Source organism: Acipenser ruthenus, chromosome 27 (assembly GCF_902713425.1).
Source record: "Acipenser ruthenus chromosome 27, fAciRut3.2 maternal haplotype, whole genome shotgun sequence".
NCBI classification, from domain to species: Eukaryota; Metazoa; Chordata; class Actinopteri; order Acipenseriformes; family Acipenseridae; genus Acipenser; species Acipenser ruthenus.
In genome coordinates this window covers 17,247,850-17,274,063 of record NC_081215.1, presented here as the reverse complement: position 1 = coordinate 17,274,063, position 26,214 = coordinate 17,247,850, and the positions used below count along the sequence as shown (strand labels likewise).

Sequence of the window (26,214 nt, the reverse complement as noted above, 5' to 3'; positions counted from 1 at the left end):
ATGTGTTTTCTGAATTAAAGTTCATAATCCGTGTTTGTTTTAAACAATGTATGATTGGCCAACACATTGACAACATGTGATTAATAGTACAGTACAAATATGAAAAGCTGAAAGTAAGTGGTCAATGTAGGTATTTTAATGCTTGAGGCTCAGGAGGGGGTTTCAGGAAGCCATAGTAGTGAGGTGGCAGAAAAAGTGGCTTGATCTGAGTCAAACTAAAAAGTTAATGTGGGGTCTTTGAGGTAAACAAAGTGCCAACATGCCACTTCAAGCTGTATGGGAGGCTCCCAGCGTCTCATAATAAAGCAGGCATCAGAGGAGCTCAAATCAATGCGCTTCACTGTCTGTCCCCCGATTATGGAGTTCTAACCCCTCAGCAATTTGTGGCTTGTTTAATTTTCTCAGTGAAAGCCTGGCATGCTATTTGTTTGGCTCTGTTTCTATTCAGTAGGTTCATTTTCACACGGTGCCTGGGGATGTTTTTCAGAACAAAAAAAGTATTATAAATCCCATTCAAGGCTTGCTAGCAACATTGTCAAAAGTCCCTATTTATTTTTTTCCCAGACTATGCTTTTGATTTCCAGTGCCTAATTTAAATGTCACCTCTGCATCATTGCATCCTGCCACTGCATGAAGACCGATGGGCGAATGTTACCACTGTCAAGTTAAGAGCATAAGCAATTAATATCAGCAAACTACTGAACCCTCGTGTGTGGGGTGCCTTACAAGTAGGGGACTTGGGAGAGTGAAGAGGCTGATTTTCCTCTCTAATTCATAGGGAGGGCAAAGACAGGTCCGGCTTGTTGCTGGTTTGATAGCTCCCCAGTAATAAGTGTCATTGCTGGACAGCAGGTTTAACAGGAGCCTGGTGGCTGAGATTGCTGGCCCTGATCATTTTAGGGTTAAAAAAAATAATAATAAAACACTCCAATATTATACCAAAAGGACACTGTCCCTGGAGAGAGTCCAGCAAAGAGCAACCAGACCAATCTTAGGGTTTAAAGGATTGTGTTACAAAAATAGATTGAAGGATCTACATTTAGACAATGACAGGATATCGACAAGAATGCTGAAAAGTTTAACCAACGTTTACCCAAAATGAAGATCCCCAAAACGGCCTACTATTTTACTAAACCGAAAATCTTTTTTCTTTAAAGTGTCCCAGATGTCTCTGGGACACTTTAAGCAGGTTGCTAGAATTCAAGAGTTTATCCTGGCGTGAAATTTAAATAACTAAAATCTCTTGCTTAAGTGAAGTGGTTTGATCACTTGGCTTGCATAGATGTAATTTGCGATCACTTTTTATGAAAATGGGAAAAACAACACTGCACAAATACTAAAGCATATTTTATTTAGGATTTAGTTTAAACATATAAAATAATACAAAACAAATGAAAAACCACAATGATTAACACCATATTTTAATTCCATAAAATTATTTTCAAAGATAGACACATACTGTATATGCACCAGACGTTTACTTCATAACCATTTGTTTACCGATTTGTTTTACACAGTAGAGATTGGCGTTGCTCTCGCTTTGATCAGACGCTGATGTGAGTCCCTGCTAGCCCAGCTGGAGCAGTCAGGGGAATCAGGGGTGACAGTGCTCCTGGCTGGATCTCAGGGATCGTTAGCTTTGCTGGTGGGGACACTTTCAGCTGCTCCCTCCACTCTGAACCATCTCCAGGTAGTCCTTGTGAAGCTTCTCCTGAGCGTCATACAGTTTCTTCAGCTTCTTTGTCTGTCCTTTGCTGATCTCCTTGCCCTCCGCGTCATGTGTGGGAAAACCCTACAATGTAGAAACATCAATGTTAAGACCAGCATTGCCAATTACATTCATCCCTGTAGATTATGCATATGGAAGGTGCATTCAAGAGATATTTCAGTGCAATAGAATATTTAGTGCAATAGAATATTAGGCAGTTTCATCACAATTGGAAAAGGGTTTTTACAGACATATGCAAAAATAAAATTACACGGATGGAAAGACAAACAGCCTCCTATCTCCATCAGACATGCCTTCATTTATGTACATCCATGTGGGATAAAAACTATGGAGGGTCAAAAAGCATGGTGCCATTTTTATTTTAAAAAAATGTTGCATGTTGGCTGCACGAGACCATTTTACCCCATTTTTTGTCAGCTGGGAAAAAAGTAAATGGATCAAGACACAAGCAAAACATTTGTCTGCTTGACTAAATTAATCTTCTTATAAGTTAACCTGTATAAACATTTGGAAACAATTTAAACTGTCATTAAATAATACAGTAAGCTCTCGCTATAACGGCCTTCATTATAATGAACCTTCGGCTATAACGAACCTGGAACTTGGACCCCCCCAAAAAATTACAAAAATAAAAAGATAATATAAACACATAATGTCAACATCCTGGTCTGTATGCCACCTCCGCAGTGAAGTCAATTCTTTGTCTTAATAAACGCACTGTGTAACTATGACTCCAAAACAAAAATCATTTTATGTTGAAGAAAAAAACATAGGATTCTTGCGTTTTGTACTGCGTTTTAACTAATTGGATAAAGCAAAGGCAGAATACTGCATACATGAGATGAACAGGTACATGTAATTCTATTTTATTCACAATCTCATCTCTTACTCCAACAGTTTATCTTTATTATGGTTGTCCTTTCGCTATAACAAACCCCTCGATATAACGAACAAAAGGCTTGGACCCCAACAGGTTTGTTATAGCGAGGGTGTACTGTACTCATTACAATGTGATCGACTGTAGTGGATCTAGCAGTAAATCTTTTTCAAATCTGCTTTTAACTATATTGATTGCTCTACAGTCTATGTTTGTCACCAGACTGCAATAAAAATAAAGAACAAATGAGACCTGATGGACACAGACCCAGCACCCTTGGTCGTACTTAAGGTCCACTGAGCTACCGCATACAATCTAGTCTATTAATTCAAATGTCTCCACAAAACCAGATTAACTCACACTACACATCTCACAGGAATGACATGGAGGGTACGCTTACACTGTCATCAAATTTCGAGTACTTGTCCATTTCTGAGCGGAACATTTCACTTGGTGGGATCTTCATCTTTGCTAGTTTTGCCGCCTGTTAATAGAAAAAAAACAACATTATTATAACACAAGTACATGTGCAAAAACACAGGTGCTGAACATGCATCAACATGTACTGTACAAACCCGAGCCAGGTCAAAGCACCGACAAACAGAACCAAGATTAAGGGGTTTGTTTAAAGTATTGTGCTCGTGTTGAAAAAAAACAGGACCGAAACACACGGGGCTGGATTTTCCGCTGTCCTTTATTAAGTTGCCTCCTCATTTAGGTTCAATAGTACAAGGGACAATAAATAAATAAATGAAGAGTAAAAGGAAAATATGATACATGTAAAACTACAAAACTATAGCATCATTATTTTACCTTTGATTAAACCAGATTATGATACTTTAACATGTGCTACAATTTTCATCATAATTGGATACAGACAGATAGACACAGCAACATTCACCACAATTAAATACATATAAATATAAGAAGTATGAACATTCATGGAGTACTGTGGTTATTCCAGAAATGAAGGATGGTCGAGTTCTATTGCAAAAACCTTTGTTTATTGAGTATTCTGTAAACCTAAATCAAACAGCTGAATTTAGAGAATTACGTAGAATATCGTAGTCCCCTGTAGAATTTTATTGTATGACTTTTTCCCATAAATGAACTCGTTATAATTGTGTTGTCTTTTGCAAAGACTAAGTGGGGAAGAGTTAATACCATTCCTCCCCGTCTCTTTCCAGGGAAGCACTGGGATTATTTGCATTTATAGTTTACTACAGCGTAGTAGCAAGGCAGTCCTATTCCCCTGTTCAGAGGTCAGACTTCTCATTTCTGATGGCACAGAATGTAGCTGTGTGGTGGGGTGCCCTGCCCCTTTGTGTATATAGGTTTTATTATTATTATTTGTTTTGTGTAAATATGACGGCAGAAAAGCCGGTGTTATGATTTATTATTTATGTGTGACTGTCGGCTAAGTAATTATTGAATTAGCTGACTGTCACGCAGACGAATTTAAACCTGTGTGGAATGCGGCCATCTCCGGCTTGATTGATTGTTGTAGTCTGGAGATGGTCGGATATAAATGGAGACCCACGGCTTTTGCAAGGGGGTTGGAGAACAGAGATGTGTCTGTCTGGGGAGAGATAGACTGGAAATACGATTGCTATCCTACAAACCCTACCTGCTTACTCACCTTGCTGAAGGGTACTCGTTTTCGTTAGTTTTGTGTTCTGTTATACTGTTTGTTTACTTTGGCCAATGTGTCCTTTTGTTGTGTTTATTTAAAGTGTATTATTGTTTAATAAATAGTGAGCGACGTAGCGTCTCATATTTACCCCGCAGTTGCCTTGTGTGTGCAATTACTTCCTGTTTTAACGTCACTCCTACAGCTATCCTTATCAAAAGCCGGTTACTTACTTCCTGTTCCTGTTTCTCCTGGGCCGCCTCTTCTTTCTTCCTCTTCTTCTCTTCCTCCACCTGTGATAGAGAAGCAGGAGTCTCAGAAATACAGACTCACAAAGAGTTTTAGCACAGGGCTGTCCAAGGGCAGTACGACAGGACTGGATAACAACAACAACAACAACAACCACGGCAACCCTGTGGAAACTGGTTGTGTTCCATGCAGTCAAAAGAAGTCAAAAGACTTTTCCGTATTGAAATGGTTGTTACATTACGTTTTGGTCTTATCGGGGAAGCAGTGTGGCGTAGTGGTTAGGGCTCTGGACTCTTGACCGGAGGGTCGTGGGTTCAATCCCTGGTGGGGGACACTGCTGCTGTACCCTTAAGCAAGGTACTTTACCTCGATTGCTCCAGTAAAAACCCAACTGTATAAATGGGTAATTGTACGTAAAAATAATGTGTAAAAAATAATGTAATTGTATGTAAAAATAATGTGATATCTTGTAACAATTGTAAGTCGCTCTGGATAAGGGCGTCTGCTAAGAAATAAATAAATAAATAAAAATTAGGACTGAAGTCATTGTATTTTGTATCTTGCTCTTAATTGTACTGTAATTCTTGATATGTATTTTTTGTATACAATTGCAAGTCATCCTGGCTAAGGGCGCCGCTAAGAAATAATAATAATAATAATAATAATAATAATAATAATATAAACTACTGAAGATACTAGCTCTTCAGGTGATTCCAGTAAACACGTATCAGAATAACAAACACACTCCAACTGGCCAATGGGGATTACTTGTCCTTTTACCTCAATGACTTGAATTGAAGCCAAGGGCTTTTATTTTGTGTGCCTCAATTAAACATTCATTGGTCAATTAAATCACCCTTTGCCCTATTTGGAGTCTGGATAGGTAGACTAAAGCGCTTTGTTTGTGTTTGTTTTGACACCTAACTGTCATCATGGTCAAATATTCTGCCTTTAAAAAAGGCAGTTGCGAAAGACATTAAGGGTTAGTTATTAAAAAAATAATTTCCTGCTTTAAATAAATAATAACATCACACTATGATTTTATTTCTCATATCATACTGAAGTGCTGCAGGTACACTCTAAACCTGCAACTATCTACAAAAACAATATTACAGCCCAGAGTGGCTCCAACTAATTTTGATGTTAAACCCAAAACAGCCCAGGACAATCAATGCGTGAAACAGGATGCCTTCCGTGCATTTCTCAAAGTACACAGGCGATTGTAGTTTATTATAGCCATGAAGAGGTATGCATTCATTTTGAATGGCTTTGTCTCCAGCTCATGTTTTTCGCTGCACTTTGTTTTCAATGAGGGAGCTGCAGATCACCTTACTGCTCAGAGGGAAAGAGTCCAGCTCAGTGACTAGGAATACAATAGACACTGCTACACAATTAGCAGGTGCTTAATCTCTCTTGATAAACGAGCGGCTTTACCTGTTTCTTCTCCTCCCTCTCCTTCAGCAACGTCTCACGATCAACTAGCTTTACCACCGTCGGGAGGCCTGCAATACAAGAGGGAGATAGACTGCTCATGCGCTCACTGCAAATGCATTGTATAAATCCTTATCGTAAAAAAAAATGCGCAAAGAATGCCTACGTGGGCCTCCTTACCTTCGTGGTCCTCCAGGCGCACGCCGAGTTCCGGGAGGGTGTCATCGCGCAGAGCATCGCACAGCTGCAGGACCTCCGTGACTGACAGGACACAGGGACACACGTTTAATCACTCAGTCACGCAGTTTTACTTATTTAATGGTGTTCACAAATCTGAACACTAACACAAAAGGGCAGGTCTGACCATACCCAGTGCACGGCTGCAGATTGTGGTTGCTTAGGGCGAGTACTCCAGTTGTACATCATGTATCATACAAATATTTGGATTCTAGATGAGCTTTATTTCCTGGCGTGTGAACATTTTAAATACAATGTTGTCTCAATACATTCAAACTCCAGAGGAGCACGTTTGGGGAAAACCAGTAAGAACTGATCAATTCACTTTTTCACTGGTAGAATTAAAAATAAACACTGAAGAACAGAAGCCCTTAGTATACCATACCTGATAAATCCTGCAATTACTGTGACTGAATACATTGTGCATTTACCTTTGTTTTCCCGAGCGATCTTTCGCACCGTTTCCCTGAAGTCTGACAGGACGCTCAGGTAGGGCATCACAATGGCTTCGAGCTGTGTGTAAAACACAGTGCTGAATGAAGGGCAAGGCCAGAGCTCTCAATACACATGAGAAGGGGAACTCTCTACCATGCTAACAAAAGCTGGGAACAAGATTATAAAAATGTCGCCATCGCTTGTCAAGTGCATAGGAAGAGAGCATGTGTCAAGGTGTCACAACACTGTAGACAACTATACACCTCTGATTTTTAAGTCCATAATTAATACGGAAATAAAAAAACGGAGATACCTACAGCAAATTTGAACTTATTTTATCTGGCCAGCCCCGGAAGTGTCTGCTTTGGACTCAGTGGGTGCCTGGCCATTAGAGGCTGCTATTGCATGAGAAACAATCCCTTCTGATTTTGCCTGGCTAACCAGCAGGAGCTCCACAGCCAATGCAAAGCTCTCTCTAGAATCCCCAATGAAGACTGACTACATTGTGTAGCCAGGACACAAACCTGCACTCCCCTCACTGTATGACTTTCCTGCACACCACGCACACGCCCGTGCCTTTACCAGGGGGAATCCTTAGAGTTTATTTAATTACAAATCAACATTTATTGCACGCTACTCAGGGGAATAAATGGTGGGTGTGTCAACACTGATGGGAATAAAAGTTGTTTCAGTTTCTTACTTACATCCATATTTTGGCCACTTCCTACCACAGGAAATCCAATAGGCTGCACTCCATCTATAGCCCCAAAGACCTGGCACAAAGGGGAAACATTCTGAAGGTCAGTGCATAACAACGTGTGAAAGACAGGAAAAGATGATACATGAGCTGAAGAGGGGTTATGAATGAAAAAGACTGAGAAGTAAAACTATGGGAAATAAGACAAAATACAAGAGAAAATTACTTGGGCAATTCAGGTATCTGAATTGTAATAAAACGTGTGGTTGAATAACTGTGGAAATGAATAATACAAATGTTTTAAAAAAGGTAAGGAGGTACATAAGAAAATGTATATTTGACCTCAGAATGCATCAATAAAAACAGTCATTCAAAAATTAAAGGTAAAACTTACAGACATCGATTGCTATAAGTTTTACTGATAATTTACAAATGAATGCTGGAACCAGTACAAGATTTGTGACACCATTTGCGACAAACAAGCTTCAAATGCATTCCTATAGAGCTGTCCTTCAGCTGTGCGAATATCATTAAACACCCATTCAAACAGAAAGCGGACAGAAAACCATCCTTGTTACCAATGGATGGTAGAGTGGCAGCAGTGTGGAGTAGTGGTTAGGGCTCTGGACTCTTGACCAGAGGGTTGTGGGTTCAATCCCTAGTGGGGGACATTGCTGTTGTACCCTTGAGCAAGGTACTTTACCTAGATTGCTCCAGTAAAAACCCAACTGTATAAATGGGTAATTGTATGTAAAAATAATGTGAAATAATGTGATATCTTGTAATAATTGTAAGTCGCCCTGGATAAGGGCGTCTGCTAAGAAATAAATAATAATAATAATAATAATAATAGAGTGCAGACTAGGACACATTATTAACTTGTGCCAAGGAATGCCCTTACCAACTTCCACTATAACTGATAAGCAGTCCTGTAGATATTCAACTGTGAGGTAATAAGGCAAGTACTGTGCTGATTCCACAGGGACCCTTATGTATCAAAGTACAGAACAGACAGACTGCACCAGCAGCCAGCCTCTTGTTCTAGATGAGTTAATGTAGCACTGGAGGGGCTGATCATAGGTTACGAACAGTGCAAGGTATGATGCAAAAATGCTTAATGTAACTTATTTAATAACTGCACCTTAACAATATACAATGTAGCAGCAGTAAGAGTAGGAATTCAGATTGTTTTTTTAACCCTACAAATGAAGTACTGGGTGATATAAGGCAGGTTAGCTTTCTGATCATGACAAAGGCACCCTGGTGTTAACATTCTATGGGTTGAGATGTGAAGAACTGCTCCTTAGGGCTGTTTGTGTTAATGTGCATGGTGAATGCAGGCGGGCCCTCTCTCACCCTCAGCATATCGGTGAGGTAGGCTGCCACGCTCTGCAGCAGCATCCTGTTGGGGGCCTGTCTGTTGCTCTTCTTGGCAGCGATGTAGGTGTTTCCCAGGCTCACCAGGGCCCTCATCTCCTCCATGGCAGTGCGAGTGTCCACGTTGTCACACAGAGCCCTGTGTACAGCTGCCTTCTTCTCATAAAAGCTGCTCATTCAAAACAAAAACGGGAGATCCGTGCTTTAGGAGAACGACGGTGTTGTTGCCATGGTCTTGTCTCAAAAGTGCTTTCGAATAAATTGGATCAATACATTACTTTTTCTGGTCAAATTGGGTTAAATTATTAGGATGGGTAGAAATTGAGCTAGAATGGGTAAACTCCTTTTCATTTCTAATGACTTTGTGATTCCAATGAATCACACCTCATTTGTATTTCTGTCATTTACTAGGTCTCACATGTCTACTGGAATGTATTTATTCGCTCAATGCCCAGAGTTCACAAACAAGGTTATTACAGGACACGCTGTCCCAGCCCCTGACACTGTAGAACACAGTATTTATGACCTTGTTTTATTTTTAAACATTGTAGAAAGATCACAACGCTGTTAGCTTTGAAGCAGACGGAATAATTAAAGAAAAAGATTGCGCTATTGCAGATATCTAACACCATAAAAGTTGTACAAATGGTTTAATACTTATAGGCAAGTTCTGATTCCACATGGACTCTTATTGTATTTATCAAAGTAGAGAAGAGACAGCCTGCAACAGCAGCCAGCCACTTGTTCTAGTTGAGTTAATGCAGCACTGGAATGGAACCCACAATCAGAAAAAGGGCTGATCACAGGTTATGAACAGTGCAAGGTAGGGTTTTAATACATCCCGATTGTAAGCACTTGTAAGTATGTTGTCATGCTAGGGTACATACATTATGAATGCTTTGGTTTTACACAACTCCCCTCCCTCCGATTCTAGAGACCCATACCTCTTGTTGAGCTCAATTTCCTGAGAATCCCACTTCTCATACTGGCCGGTGATGTCAGTTGGAGCTCTCAGGACATCCTTCACATTTAAAAAGAACTCCTAGATCAGAAAAGCACAGTACAGTTGTGTAAGCAAAGTCACTCATCCTTACCTTGCTTACAGTCACAGTTTATGCTCCATATTTTCAGCATATTTCAATCTGGAATCATGTTGAAGGTTAAATTGCATTGAAGTGCACAGATTCCTCCAAACCCCACTGAGTTATGCATGTACACATTTGTTTTCAGAGTAAAAAATACATTTAAAAAATCTATTAAAAAGGATTGATTCCTTGGGCATGCGAATGTAGTAAATCACTGTCCTACTGGTGAAAGTAATAGTTTTTTTGTCTACCTACATTGCTTCAAATTTGCAAACAGTGAAGTGTCTAATTGTAACCTCAACCGCTTGGTTGGAAGATGAAAAAGCAATTGCGTTTTTTTTATTTTATAATGTGTCTGATGGAAGTAACTGAAGTTGTGCTCATTGACAATAGTGACCAGTCACACTTACAACGACTTAACAGAAATAATCACCATAATTAAACTAGTAAAACAGGTCCCTTCTCCATCAAAGTATCAGCCATTAAAGGCATTTCTATATGCAAGTCTGGAGTTGTTAGAAAACCCTGTTATTGTGTTCTGGAGAGTGAGAACTCTGACCCCTGGTGGTAATAATAGGGTACAACAGTCTTCTCTCCAGCAGCAGTGCGTATCCAGCCAGCTCCAGCGCAAACCATGAGGTCTGAGGAAGTGTGTGCTGCTTACATTAATGAACTTCTCGTACTGGATGGCAGACTCCATAGTGTTGTTGGAATAGTCTAGAGTGTCCTTCCATGAGTGCATTAGGAATGCCAGTCGGAGCTGTCGAGCTGAAATCAAAAACTGAATTCAACAACATGCGCATAGCACTGTTATAGACACACATACACAACATCCTAAATATGTTATCATATATAGGAAAATAATCCTCAGATGAGCCATCGTAATTAACGTACGCATCCGTAATTTAAAACAGCCTCAATTAAACATGGAGTGCATGCATGGGCATTATGAAAAGGGTTGAAGTATAGCAACGGACTACTGGGGTTTTCTAAAAAACAAATTCAAAATGCAGATTGTTTGGAGGGGTTTCAATGGTCTACTTTTGCATTTAAGGAGGAGTAAATGCAAAGTGGGGATCAAATCTGTGCTGCACAAAACAAACTCAGAGGTGGCAGCCAGTGTTTATTTTACATATAAGGTAGCATTGCAGGATGTAATTCGAAACTTCTCATCTTCCAAAAATAATGTAAATTAGCAAAACTGAAAGATGGGATTTTGCAGACTACGATGCCTGAAAGGTTTAAAATAATGGGAACGTAACATGAAAACTGTAATCTGTAACTCCTGGATCAATGCTGGTATAAATACAATTAAAGATATTTTTACTGATAAATCTTTTCCCCCCCTTTAAGGACACTCAAACTAAAATATAACTTAAGTGACTCCTCTGTATATAATCATATTAAATGCACTCTTTCAAAATTATATAATGGACCACCTTATCGTCCACATAATACCAAATTAGAGCAGTTTTTGTCTGACTAAAGACTTTTTTTTTTCCCTTATCTCATTCAAGAGGTGTGCGGTTTTTTTGCACATCGATTACTCTGTAATGGATTGGGCTACAAACAAAGTCAAGGTATCATTGGACAGCTTGTGTCCTCCCCTACAACGTGATCAGGGAGACTTCACCGTCATCAAGGTTGTAAGACAAGAGCAGCAAAACGCAAGCTAGTCGATTGCAGTTGTTTTGGTAGCATGGGGGTAATAGACACATTGCGAATGGGATATCTCAGCGGTGAAATGACGGATTCGAAAAATTCCTTCGATGTTTGACGGTAGGAAAACAATGATTTTGATATTGAGTCAGCTTTTTTTTCTCTTTTGCTTTTGTAATAATATTACAAATCAGTTATGAAATATAATGTTTACGTGCAGTTCCGTGTTCCGCCCGCAGGACTCCCCCGTTAGCCATGATGTTAAAAATCAATCTAAAAGTAATATTAATTATGTTTAAAATTAAAGTCAATCGAATAGTAAACAGTATCAAATAGTAGCCTATTTTGAAATCAGAAAGAAAATGACAAACAAATGCACGTGTTATGGTTATATTACTTATTGCTGTTTCTACTGGGAAAAAAAATACAGAAACGTTTAATTGTGTTTGTAGCCATTTATTATCACTTTAGATTTCCTGTACAAGTCCAGCTTTAAGTCCGGCTAGGACTGTTTCTCAAGCCAGACTTGCCCTATCCCGACTTGACACAAAAGTCAGACTTCATGAACGACTTTATTGCAACCAGCTCAGAAGTATCTCCCAGTATAGCCAGATTGGGAGAGATATTTATAAGTATTAAATATTTGATGTATATGAAAGAAAACATCTAAGCAGATTTTCTTTTACTTTAGTGCAATAACAAATTAAATGTGGTAAGTCATAATTTTCTTTGCTACGTCTCCAGCATAAAGAATTATTTATTAATTCACATTTATATCATTTATAAGGGGTAATGTAAACATTATGTAGTATTTTATATTGGATCGAACACAGTTTTGCATTTTGTGAGGATAAACAGACATTTTTATTGATCAATTTCCAATATCATGTTCTAATTTAATTTTAAATGCATTTTCCCAGTATGATTTAAATTTTCTTTAAAAGCTCGCATCCAGTTCAAGATTAGCCTACAGATGCCTTGACCAGACTGCACCCAGCTACCTCCAGACCCTCATCTCTCCCTACACCCCCACTCGACCTCTCCGCTCGCACTAGAAGACTAGCTCTACCTCCGCTACGCTCCCCTGCCTCCAGAGCCCGCTCCTTCTCCACCCTTGCTCCGCAGTGGTGGAATGACCTTCCTACAGATGTCAGGACTGCCCAGTCCCTGACCACATTCCGGCGCCTCCTTAAGACTCACCTCTTCAAACAGCACCTGTAGAACTCCCCTGTTTGTATCCTGGGACACTATCACCCTTCATGTAAATGTGCTTTATTTTGCTCTTATCTGCCCCCTATTTTACTGCATTTAATCCTGTACTTCAGAATACTGTAATCTGCCAAGTGTTTAACCTGTAGTACTTTGTATTTAATCACATTCTGATGTAACTATCATTAGCACTATTATCTGCTGTATTATTGAATCGTATTTTGTCACACTTGTATTTGCTTGAACCAAAGTCATTGCATTTATCTTGCTCTTAATTGCATTATTACTTGTACTGTGATTCTTGAAATGTATTTGTTTACGACTGTAAGTCGCCCTGGATAAGGGCGTTTGCTAAGAAATAAATAATAATAATAATAATAATAATAATAATTTCTCTGAAACCGAGAAGCTTACTATAATAGACAAAGTGTCAAAAAACATAACATTACTTAACAATAATTTTAACAATTTAGTTACTGTTAAGGAGAAAAATCAAGCCTGGGTAAAGATCACCAAAGCTGTGAACTCTGTTAATCCAGAGGTAAACAGGACGGTTGATGAAATAAAAAAAGAAGAAGTGGAAAAACATGGTTTGTGATGCTAGGAGATGTGTTGTGATGTTTGTCCTCCAAAACGAAGAGACCAAAAACGTGGCTATTTATCTCGGCTTATTGACTCGTTTTCACCAAACAGGTCAATAATATGTGGAGGAATTCCCCAAGGATGGGACAGTTCATCGTTTATGGAATCTATCAGGTGAGAGAAATTAAACACTTCAGCAGTGGACATTTATTAGGCTACTTTTATTTCTGTCAACCCTGTCGAATAGTATTACTGTATAGATGATTACCGCATACTAACATCTTCCTCTGTCGAACTGTTGCTTCACTCTCTCAACTGCCAGTTCCTGCTGTCTCTCAGCATAAACACCGCCATGTAGTAGGTGGAACTTCTTATTTATATTCATGGCTCTTTGTAAACCGATTTGGTTTATTACTGCCACCTACAGGACTGAAGTAAGAATTGCTATACCTGCGAAACATTCTGCACGTTTAATGAATGAAATCCCTTTCTGTTCACAAAGGTGTACTCGTGAACAGTAGGAGCTTGGGTTGGGATTTGTGTCCCATCCACTGCTCCCAGTACGTTGGGGAAACGGGCGATTTCAAACCAGCCTCTATATGCAGCTTGCTGTTCGGCTGGTCTTCTTGGGAAGGTGACGAAACGAGGTATCTTCCTTGCTAGGGCTGATGACACTGAATGGATGGATCTTGAAGCTACAGATTTATGTACTCCTGTCAAATTCCCGACTAGTGCTTGAAAGCTGCCGCAAGCATAAAAACGCAGAGCCAGACAAACTTGTATGGCAGGTGGTAATGCCTGGTTTCAGGAGGTACTATGGAGATCGTCTTTAATTAAATTGGTGATAAAAAAATATCTTCTCAGGGAAAACGGAAACGGGAATATAATTCAAGATCATTATAAATATCTAAAAAAATGGGTTCGGTCTCTAAATATTCGTTTTCTTCAGAGGGCTCTGTGCATATGTAGTTTAAATGTAAGACATCGTTGTTCAGTTTAGAATTGTAAGCGATTTGAAATGACAAGTCTGGCTTACGTGTTAATTGCAACTGGCCCCTGATCTATATCTTTCTTATCCAGAACATAGACTGCTTCTTATTCTTTTAATTCTTGCTAAAAAAAAAAGCTATTCTTTGTACCTGGAAGGATACTGAACCTACGTCCTTACTTCTATGGAGAAATCTGGGTTTGAAGGCATTAACACCATATAGTTACGGAATTACATAGCTCTATTTAATATTATTTATTTATTTATTTCAACTGAAGACACTGAATGAAGTTTCTTTCAGTACTAAATTGACACTGTTGTGTTTGCTAGTTATGTATGAGTTCACAGTACCTGTGTGTTTTGCCAGAGCATCCTTGATGGTAATGAAGTTTTTCAGAGACTTGGACATCTTGCAGCCAGCAATGGTCAGGTGACCTGTGTGCAGGAAATAGCGCACCCAGTGGTCGTTCTCAAAATATGCCTGCAGGGGTCAAACAGGTATAGGTTAAGTCTTTTTAAAAAATAATTATTAAAAAACAGATTTTCATTGAAATTAATTATTGTTGATGCAATAAAGCATAGCTTTAAAAATATGAATTTATATAAACAGTTTTTTTAAGGGCTGCTCCTTGTCTTATACTGTCCTGGGCTCTTTTTTTTTTTTTTTTAGAAATTAGGAGTTAGGAGGGAGACAAACAATACTAAAGAGAGGAAACAAACGAATGTGGCCAGATATGCATTGAAAGCCTCACCTCGGACTGTGCCAACTCGTTGTCATGATGAGGGAAGCGGAGGTCGAACCCTCCTCCATGGATGTCCATGGATTCTCCCAAGATGGAGCCGGCCATCGCAGAGCATTCGATGTGCCAGCCTGGCCGTCCCTATCAAAGAAAAAGGAAAAGTCTGGGCTGAAACACTGAAAACTGAATTCAATTAGTCATGAAATGTGGGTTTAGTTGCCCTCGCAGCTCCTCAAGCAAGCATACCTCAATCCTATCCTGAACACCTCCTACCAGCCATTCAGTCTCTGGCCTCTCTCAAGCAAGACTAGCAGTTGTCTTATTTTATGATGGCTTTCGTTTCCCTACAGGTTAACTAACTGCCTTTGGAGACTACACAAACTCTGTCAGTTAGATAATGTACGGAAGATCTAACTATGGCAGAATGCAGTAAAAAGAAACCAATGAATGATACTTCAGTGCTAAACTGAACAAGCTTATGAGATACTAACCTTTCCCCAGGGGGAGTCCCATGATGGCTCCCCAGGTTTTGAAGCCTTCCACAGGGCAAAGTCATTCTGAGACCTCTTCTCACTGAGCCTGTCAGCTGAGATACTCAGGTCACCTGCAACAAATTACACTGGTCTTTTAATTACCACACTGCTTTCCCCATGTTATTGAATGGTTTACTTCATGTCAAAGTTCTCTGTCAATATTAATTATTCCCACCTAGGCTGTAAATATGACATTAAAGCTAGCAGTCTCATGTGAAGGGAGATTACCCTGCTCTACATCCACTGTATATGCATGTAAAAATGGATGTGTGGCAGACAGACAGATTTCCCCCACATTATCTAAATAACCTTACATCTGATCAATTCGATGATATCTCAAGATACAAGTAAAATGTAATGTATGTAAAAGACAGATGATAGCCATCTGCTTATATGATTGTCTGATACTCTTAATAACCTTTGCTAAAGAATCTGGCAGTTTTAATCTGAATTGGCACCTAGATTCTTTAGATCTACTCAGCAGTGCAGGTGTATCTCCTACCTTCCCCTTCCTGCAGTGCTTTCTGGTCCCCTACAGCCTCTGGAACCAACTTGCCGTAAGAGTGCTTTTCACTGCCGCCAAACTGCGCGGTGTCAAAATACACAGAACCGTTTGAGACATACCTGCAATGCAGGGAGAAAAAGAGCCGTTACAATGCAAATCGCATAGCGGACCTGCTGTGACATCAGAGTACAAACAACATGAAATACTCACCAAGTTACTGAAGCATCACATCCTTTTAATCCAGACTATCAGTCTAAAATCCAGATTCACACTGATGTACCGTGACTAGCAAAAACAATGTCTTACATAGAAGTGTTCGGTGTTACTGTACTCACCCATAACCATTCTCCACCACCTTTTTCACAAACGCCACAATCTCTGGTACATACTCACTGACTCTGGTCAGCACATCCGGGGGCAGGATCTAAAAAGAGAGGAAGTTGTTTCACAAACCGGACTGCAGAACTGTCACATTGCTTTCCTCAACCAACTCCTTGTATCATTCATAAACCATTCACAGTCTGTTCGCTTCTAGATTGTACGATGCCTTCACTTACTGAATATGGATCCTTTGTGACAGCATAAAAAATAATAATAAATAATGTCCCCCCCCCCCCCTTCTTAATCACTATAGTGGTACTAGCTCATACAAATACATCTTATTGTGCACTTCCATTAATTAATATGTGAAAAACAACCCGATATAGTTCTGTTTTGAAATAAAATATATCTGGTACCATAATAAGAAAGCTCACTGTAGACATATCTTGCTTTCAGATAGTTATGGTTTCATTTCAGCTGTGTCTTAGGGGTCAAAGCATGTCAATGGCTGCAAAGCATGTCAGTCATTAGGGGAAGCAGCTGGATGGCAAATGACAGGAAATAAGGGGTTTAAAGGTGGGGACAATTTTGCCCAACTTTAAATCTACAGCTTGTAAATAGCCTGTTGTGTTGGGTTTTTCATGAAAGGCACTACAGAAATACTGGATGTGATTTATAGAAAAAGCTTACATTAAGTGCTTCCATATCCTGGTGGTATTCACCTTCCCAGTACTTTGGAAGGATGGAAAAGATGGAGTTTTCAGTAACCTGACTGCCTAACTGGGAATCCAACCAATCAGAAAGCAGGTCCTTGGCTTCTTCGAGTAACAGCTTGGAAACAAAACACAGAGGACATATATTAAGACTATTTAAAAACACGTGCTTTCATAAATACTAACATACAGGACATAGAAGGCTTATTTGCAAAACTTTAAAGGACGTTTCAAGTAGTTTTAAAGGATTCTCTTTGGTTAACAGTGCTCTAAAAAAAAATTTAAACTTCTAATTCTTAATTAGAGCCCAGAATTACTAAAATACAGTCTCTAATTAAAACAATAAATAGCCTCTAGATTAAACAAGGTCGTTTTTCTTAATAGTTAGGTAAACAAAAAAATAATTATATCTGTAGTACTATGTACTATGTATATTAGTTTACAGTATTAACTATTATCAGCAGTAAAATGGACTGAACTAAAGCTAGCAGTTATAAGGTTGATTCAGAGAAAGGCTGCCGTGTCAACACAAAACCCCTGTGGTGGTTTCATTTGAGAATCTAAATAGTGAAGCCAATAAGCTTGTCAGCTGTTCCATCAGACCTCGTTCCACTGTATTTTAATAAGGTCAATAAATCCTGCCTGTGTGAAACCCCAGCAGGATTACAGTGGTGGGTTCATCTCCTACCTCTGCCTTGGGTGCTACTTCGATGGCGGCTGCTCCCCTCTGCACTGCCTCCTGCAGGGGACCCAGCACCGAGGTCACTGCTGCGTGAAGGCGCTCCAGCATCTGCTTCTTGTCAGGGTCTGTCGTTTCTGCCAGCTTTACCAGGAAGGGCTACGATAAGGGAGACACAGATGAAATGCCCTGTTACTGAGTCTGACACCGCTATAACCACTATATGTGCACGCTTGTTGTTTCTGTCTCAGGTTAAAATAAAAACATATTACTTTGGCACAGACTGAGAAAGACACAGTAAGAACTGGTTTCGGAATGCACTGTATTACAATGCTTTGCAATCATTTATAGTATAGTATACATACAGTGCCATGCTTTTGTATTTTGACTCGCTGACATTAATAAAGCAACTACAATGTAGTATAATGACTCTCTCTCTGAGCACACCTTGGATAATTCCAGAAAATTCTTATCCTGGTAAAAAATAAAGCCTAGGGAATGTCCATACCAAGTGCCATCACAAACTGATGTTCACAAGATACAGTTAAACAAGATACAGACCATGGCCCTATTCACAAAGCTTTCACCTGCGAGCTAGTAAAAGAATGTTGAGTCTGTTTTTAGGAATAAATACAGTTTGAAATGAACTGTTGTTGGTTACTGTTTTTGCTGCAGCATCTGTATAGGTGGGCATTAAAGTGTAACAGACTACCTTTAATGCAGTCTGGACATCTCCAAGAATCTGTGCAGGAGCTGGCTTCTTCTCTCTGTACTGCTCAAACAGGTGGTTCTGCCGGGCTCTCTTTATGATCTGATGAGTAAATACAAATCGACATGGTTAGAAGATAAAGTCTCACACACTGGGGTCTATTCTAGAAGTCTTTGATTCTATAATAATCCAGCTGAAATTCGCCCAAGAGTGGGCATCCTCCAGACCCACAAACAAGCCAATTGTCTGTTTACACTCAAGAGCTGTACAGTAGATGCAGACGAGTTACCGGCCCTTGGAGGGCAAAGGCCAGCCCTGCCTGTGTCCGCCTGAGCTTGTGTGCTGGTAGTGCGTAGATGAGAAACAGCCCCTGACAATTTTGCTTAAATAACTTGGAGAGAATGCTCCCTGTGGAAGATCAGCAACTTCACACAGCGAGGACACAAACCTGCGCTCCCCTGAATCACCCTGCACACCACGTGGTTGTGTCTTTACCAGGTGAGATATTTGGGAAGCCCACACTACAAGTTTTTTTATAACAAGGACATATTATTCAATTTAAATTCCACACCTGGACTGAGTAAAAACAAAACTCAATTTAAACAATTAAAAAAAAATAAACACAATTAAGAAATGAAATAACCCTAGCTGGATTTGTCTTTATTAAGGCATCTGGCTTTTCTAAATCTGTCCTACCTTATCGTCGATGTCTGTGATGTTCATGCAGTAGAATACATCGTATTTGAAGTAATTCATTAAGACTCTTCGCAGGATGTCAAACGATATATAAGATCTGGAAAAAGGGAGAAAGGTGGGAGTCAAATACAGCATCTGCACATGTACGCCTGATAAGAGTTGGAAGCCTTGCGGTTGTGATGATCTTGGTACTGTGTGTGATTTAAATAATGTGATGGCATTTTTTATTTATTAAATTACATATTTAAGATTAAAGGGACATGGTAGAAATTGCAGGAACCGTCTTTCTTTTCATTTGTCAAAATCAAGTTAACTAATATTGTGCAGCACCTGGGAATGGAGATACTGCATGCAAACAAAGTAACACAAATCCATTTTAAACATTTTGTCTTATTACACATATATAACCAACAACGAAACCCTCTAACTATACAGACTATAGATTCATAGTGCATGTTTTTTTAATACTTTGTTTCTTGGGAAAAAAAAGTTTGATACATAAGTTGGCAGCACTTGATTTAATTAATTTGTAAAACTACGGGCAGAATGCACTGGCTGTTCAACATGTCAATCTTGACCCCACTGGACTGGACTTTGTGTCGCTTGCCCTCAGTACGTAATGCTTTACAGTGAGTTTTTATGCTAAATGTTTTTAACTTTCCACCACTAAAAGCTACAGAAGAGCACTATATTTATTGCATTCGAGCTATTGAAGACATTGGTAGTGTCAGTTCAGCTGTAGACCCTATTAGCACACAGTTGAGGAGGGGCTGTGAATTGCTGTACCTTGCGTGGCCCATGTGAGAGGCATCGTAGACAGTGGGCCCGCAGCAGTACCACAACACCTGCTTCCCATTCTGAGGCACAAACTCGTCCTGTACATGGGAACATGAAGCAGCAGTTAATACTGGCTCTGCCTGGCTCTGAGCTGGCTTGTCTGGCCATGGTGTGTCCTTCTTCATTCCAGATAAGGGGCCCTATTCTGAAAACTTTAAGAACTGTTTTTTTTAAAAGTGTGTTTAAAAACATTTCTTATGTTAAACTGTGCTTTGAAAAATGAGAATAAACCCTCTCTACAGCAGCTGAAAGGGGGGTTAAAAGGACACCAAACTTGATTTATTTATTCAAAATAGGCTTTTGTGACGAGGGCCAAAGAAAATGTCATACTAGACTAGAGAGAGCAGGCGTGGTAAACAACAGTTGTGTGTGTGTGTGTGTGTGTGTGTGTGTGTATGTGTGTGTATATATATATATATATATATATATATATATATATATATATATATATATATATATATATATAAATCTATAGATATGGTAAAAGTCAGAATCTGGTCAATCTTAAGTTTTACCGGTTACTGTCAACATTTACCAAGTAAGGAGGTAAATGTCCAGAATTATGAAGAAATACATGACTTTTTCGGATATTTACCAAAGCTTATTGGTAAAGGCACTTGGGTATTCTTGGGATTTACTGAGATTTACTGAGGAGGCTGTGTGGTCCAGTGGTTAAAAGAAAAGGGCTTGTAACCAGGAGGTCCCTGGTTCAAATCCCACCTCAGCTACTGACTCATTGTGTGACCTTGAGCAAGTCACTTAACCTCCTTGTGCTCCGTCTTTCGGGTGAGACGTAGTTGTAAATGACTCTGCAGCTGATGCATAGTTCACACACCCTAGTCTCTGTAAGTCGCTTTGGATAAAGGCGTCTGCTAAATAAACAAATAATAATAATAATAATAATAATAATAATAATAATAATAATAATACCGGTAAATGTCCAAAGTAAGTCTTTTTCTGACACTTACCAGTAAATCTTAAGATTTTGGCAATATTCAGACTTTTACCATAACACACACACACACACACATATATATATATATATATATATATATATTTTTTAATACAGTGTCAATGAAGGTATGTGAATTGATTAATGCAGAAGTAACATACATACCCTCCACGTCAATATAAAATCAAAGCTATTAGTACAGTGAAAGTGTTAATCACCAATATACTATGAATACATACGGGTGTGACAGACATACACATGAACAATATGGGCAGGCCCTGCAAATATACCCACATTCTAATACTCTCAATAAAGAAAGCCCTTACCAAATGGACAAGCGTTTCTCATGATTATTATTATTATTTATTTATTAGCAGACGCCCTTATCCAGGGCGACTTACAGTCGACTGAAACTGAAATGTGTGACATACAGAAGGACGGCCATACACACAGACATACAGGGGCCTCCACCCTATTCCCGTTGCCAGGGATACGCAGTGGCGTGAACAACACCCCCTCACCTTGCTGCGAGTCAGGCTGTTGTACAGGTGGAGTCTCGGCTGCTCCGTTCCTTCTGGAGGGGACCAAGCGGGCTGAACCCTCTTCCCCTTTGCTATAAACAAGACACACTCTCATTAGTTTGTAAGACAACGACTGAGAAGGCGTCTCAGCTACCTTTACACAATACAGAGGTAGAGACAGACGTTTTTTTATATTGTCAACTCAGTCAGCTACTGAAGAAAGTTAATCAAAAGTAAACAGAAAAAACACAGTACAGTACTCCATGAACATTGTGATCTGACATACTAGAAAGTTGGGACAAAAAAAAAAATGTAAACACTTGCACTATTCAGCAAACACTTGTGTGTAAATGGATTGTCCTTCCCATGACTGACACATTCACCGACATGCAACCTGATGCAGAGATCCAGGTTCAAAAGAAAATATTATTCTTATTAGGAAAACCTGGAGATATGTTACCTTCTATTACAAATATACACAGCAGGGAGTATATGGCAGGTACTTTACAAATAATATTACTGTGAAGCCTACCTTTTATGCCCCTGACAAGAAAGACAGGGAAACATTTATGACTGAATGGACTAAAGTCCCTTGAGTATTTTATAGAACTTAATAAATAAATAAATAAATAAATAAATAAAATGAAAACAGACTGCCCAAAAGACAATGTGGGAATGCACCGTAATAGATAAACCTCGGATTTTAGGATGGAAGAGTTTGAATTAGTGGATAATTCTTGTCTTAAAAAAGCCAAAGTTCAAGTGTTTAATTGGAATAGCCACATTAAGTTGCATTTTGTGATTAAGTTCTGAATAAATATACCTTCTATTAATGAGTTGGCCCATGAGACCAGGACTGTAATATTACCAGGCAGTCACAAAGTCTTCGGCATCATCTTAGTTACCCTCTAGGGGTTGTGCATCACTGGGGAATGTAAGCGCTGGATTCATGCACTCAAACGCCCTGTCCTGTTCTACTCACTGTCACATGAATTAGCAGAGCTGGCGTCTCTGATGGCTGCTATGTGCCTGTACCACCTCAGCACGTGGAAGTACTGCTCTCGGGGTGGCTCAGGGAAACATGTGAATGCTTCCGCGTCCGCCTGCGAGAAGGTGAACCCTCCAATGTAACTGCGAGTGCTCAGTTACTCGTTCAGGGCTGCGAGCCTGGCAGACTCCTCTCTTATACTGAGAAGCAAGCCATAGTCGAATGCTGCAAAGGGGCAGATGAAGAAACTCACTGTGTCTGCCCACACAAATATGTGAATGGCATGTTGTGAATGAATGGAGCAACAACAGAAGGCTTTAAATATATTGTCACATTTCTTTTTCGCGCCAACATTTTTACACTGCTCCCCTTAAAAAGCTCCTGATCAAAATCATTACCTACTGCTTACAGGTAACAAATCACTTCCTGTGGTTAAAAGTCAAAGGGTCAGAGTCTGAAGCAAGTTCAAATGTAAGTTTATCTTGAGGAATTAATTATTAATAAAACAGAAATTCCATAAATTAGTAGATTTGTTTTGCTATCTTAACATAGTTAACATTATTTTATTGACACTCTCAGTCATTTCCCATACAAGCAAGATAACTAAATTACCTTCCACATTTTGATAAATCTGTACGAGTGCAGCACTAGACCTGAAGGCAGTAACTGAGAATCAATTACTATGATTACTAACATGACAACAAGGGGGCTGGAAAAAACTGCTATGCAATAAGAGCCTTTTTCTGACCCCCGAATATACTTACACAATTAGACTTCTGGTTAAAAAAAAAAAAAAAATGTTACATGACTTGAATGGAATGAGGAAGCGGGTTCAGTGCTCGTAATTACGATCCCCAGGCAAGCTCAGGGCTAGGTGATGACAGATAACGAGAAAAACAAACATCTCTCTTTCTGTTTCATTCTGTACTGTGCAGCACTGGACCTAAAGGCAGTAACTGAGAATCAATCACAATGATTACTAACATGACAGCAAAGGGGGCTGGAAAAAACACCCAACAATGAAGTGTGAAGCTACTTACTATTTAATGGGTGAACTGAGGTCTAGCCACAGAATGGTATTATTTCCAGTAGTGTTTTCGTGTACAATGCTTGCTAGCCCCTGCAGCAGTCCTTGTGATAACAGTACAGTATACTTTTTGATTTATTTTGCTTTTAATCTCCTGTCACTGTCTCTGTCTAATTTTTCAGCTTAACTACCTTCTTTTGTACCATAATGTTATCAGAGTAGGAAATACGACTCCCACTGCATAGCAGTTTGATCCACTCCTGGTTTTACTGTGGGTTTAATAAGACACACCTGAGCTCACCTGTACAATGGGGTAATCAAGCTCGTATTAAAATCTGGATGAAACTGCTATGCAATAAGAGCCTTTATCTGATCCCCGAATATACTTACACAATTATAGACTTGTGGTAAAAAAAAAAAAAAAAAATGTTACATGACTTGAATGGAATGAGGAAGTGGGTTCAGTGCTCGTAATTACGATCCCCAGGCAAGCTCAGGGCTAGGTGATGACAGATAACGAGAAAAACAAACATCTCTCTCTTTCTGTTTCACTTTGTTTTCAATCTAAACAGTTCTCGGGCTGCGCCATCATGGCAAAAGATGCACTACAGGGAGATGTATAGTACACCAGCAGGGCCTTAATATGAAACACAAACAGAAGACTCATTTATACAAATGAAGTGACCTATGTAATAGTCAAACCTGAATGTGCATCGCATCTGAGTGGCAGTCTGCTTCAGTTGCTGCGTTACCCAGTCACAAAATACGAATAAAGGGGCATTAACTGCAGTTGTTTTTCAATAGAATCCCGAAGTATGCTGTTTTACGGGTAGAAAGGAATTCTGTTTGGGTATTGTTGATATTGCAGAACTCGTAAATCAGCTGTCTGCATGCATTTAGAACTAAGAATGCGTTGCTACTATACTGCTGTTTGAATCTGAAAGGACTTGAATCTGCGATACATCTTCATGATCCTCATAACTCGACTACAATACGGAAATAAGTGTAACCACAGTCAGATAATAGCTTGCTTGCTTGTAGAATGTATCCCATGAATAGATTTTATTGTTAGGAAAACTCAACCTGTTCCGCAGATCCTGCCATTCCAAAATCAATCTGATGCAACAACGTACCTGGAAGCTTCCTGGTCTACTCCCATTGTTACGACGAATTCAGTGCTGTGTGAAGCGAGCAACAGTTCCTGACAACATTATGAAACTTCTGATAAATCAGTCGGAGAGGATCAAAAGCGTATTTCAAAATAAAAGTCTCAAATAATCTGCTAAAAATGCCTTATTATATTTATATTTATTTTTGTTTATATTGCTTATTGTATTTCTAATTTGTTTATATTGCTTATTGTATTTTTATTACTGTGAAGCCTACCTTTTATGCCCCTGACAAGAAAGATTTCATTTTGATAAATCTGTGTCAGATCTGTAGACATCAGGCAACTAGAACGGAAGTGCAGCTCTGGACCTGAAGGCAGCAGCTGAGAATCAACCACAATGATTACTAACATGACAGCAAGGGGGTGGAAAAAACACCCAACAATGAAATGTGAAGCTACTTACTATTTAATGGGTGAACTGAGGTCTAGCCACAGAATGGTATTATTTCCAGTAGTATTTTCGTGTACAATGCTTGCTAGCCCCTGCAGCAGTCCTTGTGATAACAGTACAGTATACTTTTTAATTTATTTTGCCTTTAATCTCCTGTCACTGTCTCTGTCTAATTTTTCAGTTTAACTACCTTCTTTTGTACCATAATGTTATCAGAGTAGGAAATACGACTCCCACTGCATAGCAGTTTGATCCATTCCTGGTTTTACTGTGGGTTTAATAAGACACACCTGAGCTCACCTGTACAATGGGGTAATCAAGCTCGTATTAAAATCTGGATGAAACTGCTATGCAATAAGAGCCTTTATCTGATCCCCGAATATACTTACACAATTATAGACTTGTGGTAAAAAAAAAATGTTACATGACTTGAATGGAATGAGGAAGTGGGTTCAGTGCTCGTAATTACGATCCCCAGGCAAGCTCAGGGCTAGGTGATGACAGATAACGAGAAAAACAAACATCTCTCTCTTTCTGTTTCACTTTGTTTTCAATCTAAACAGTTCTCGGGTTGACGCCATCATGGCAAAAGAACCACTACAGGGAGATGTATAGTACACCAGCAGGGCATTAATATGAAACACAAACAGAAGACTCATTTATACAAATGAAGTGACCTATTTAATAGTCAAACCTGAATGTGCATCGCATCTGAGTGGCAGTCTGCTTCAGTTGCTGCGTTACCCAGTCACAAAATACGAATAAAGGGACATTAACTGCAATTGTTTTTCAATAGAATCCCGAAGTATGCTGTTTTACGCGTAGAAAGGAATTCTGTTTGGGTATTGTTGATATTGCAGAACTCGTAAATCAGCTGTCTGCATGCATTTAGAACTAAGAATGCGTTGCTACTATACTGCTGTTTGAATCTGAAAGGACTTGAATCTGCGATACATCTTCATGATCCTCATAACTCGGCTACAATACAGAAATAAGTGTAACCACAGTCAGATAATAGCTTGCTTACTTGTAGAATATATCCCATGAATAGATTTTATTGTTAGGAAAACTCACCCTGTTCCGCAGATCCTGCCATTCCAAAATCTTCAATCTGATGCAACAACGTACCTGGAAGCTTCGTGGTCTACTCCTGTTGCTACGACAAATTCAGTGCTGTGTGAAGCGAGCAACAGTTGCCATAGGCGGATTTATACCCTTATAACTCTGCCTCTAACTCCACCTCTAC

At 39.3% G+C, this 26,214-nt stretch overlaps 1 protein-coding gene and 1 non-coding gene across 6 annotated transcripts; both read right to left on the bottom strand.

The window, feature by feature from the left end:
* Window positions 1-1,332: 1,332 nt before the first annotated feature.
* Window positions 1,333-26,168, bottom strand: LOC117432442 (cysteine--tRNA ligase, cytoplasmic-like). Of its 5 annotated transcripts, none has more exons than XM_034054372.3 (22): window positions 26,043-26,168; window positions 21,392-21,483; window positions 19,868-19,956; window positions 19,082-19,178; window positions 18,389-18,487; window positions 17,686-17,835; window positions 16,975-17,115; window positions 16,299-16,387; window positions 15,961-16,082; window positions 15,417-15,529; window positions 14,938-15,066; window positions 14,537-14,666; window positions 10,412-10,515; window positions 9,607-9,704; window positions 8,642-8,831; window positions 7,293-7,361; window positions 6,585-6,666; window positions 6,097-6,177; window positions 5,920-5,987; window positions 4,470-4,529; window positions 3,007-3,090; window positions 1,333-1,792 (listed from the first exon to the last, which is right to left on the bottom strand). In XM_034054372.3, exons 1-22 carry the CDS (start codon window positions 26,062-26,064, stop codon window positions 1,658-1,660), a joined length of 2,244 nt encoding a protein of 747 aa, XP_033910263.2. In that variant the 5' UTR covers window positions 26,065-26,168; the 3' UTR covers window positions 1,333-1,657. The 5 variants fall into 5 exon arrangements, with proteins under 5 accessions (XP_033910263.2, XP_033910262.2, XP_033910266.2 ...); XM_034054371.3 differs by lacking the exon at window positions 26,043-26,168 and adding an exon at window positions 24,793-24,868; XM_034054375.3 differs by lacking the exon at window positions 26,043-26,168 and adding an exon at window positions 24,540-24,605.
* Window positions 9,356-9,484, bottom strand: LOC117432478 (small nucleolar RNA SNORA54). Its single transcript, XR_004548793.1, has one exon. It is a non-coding gene; the product is annotated as a small nucleolar RNA SNORA54 (small nucleolar RNA).
* Window positions 26,169-26,214: the final 46 nt, after the last annotated feature.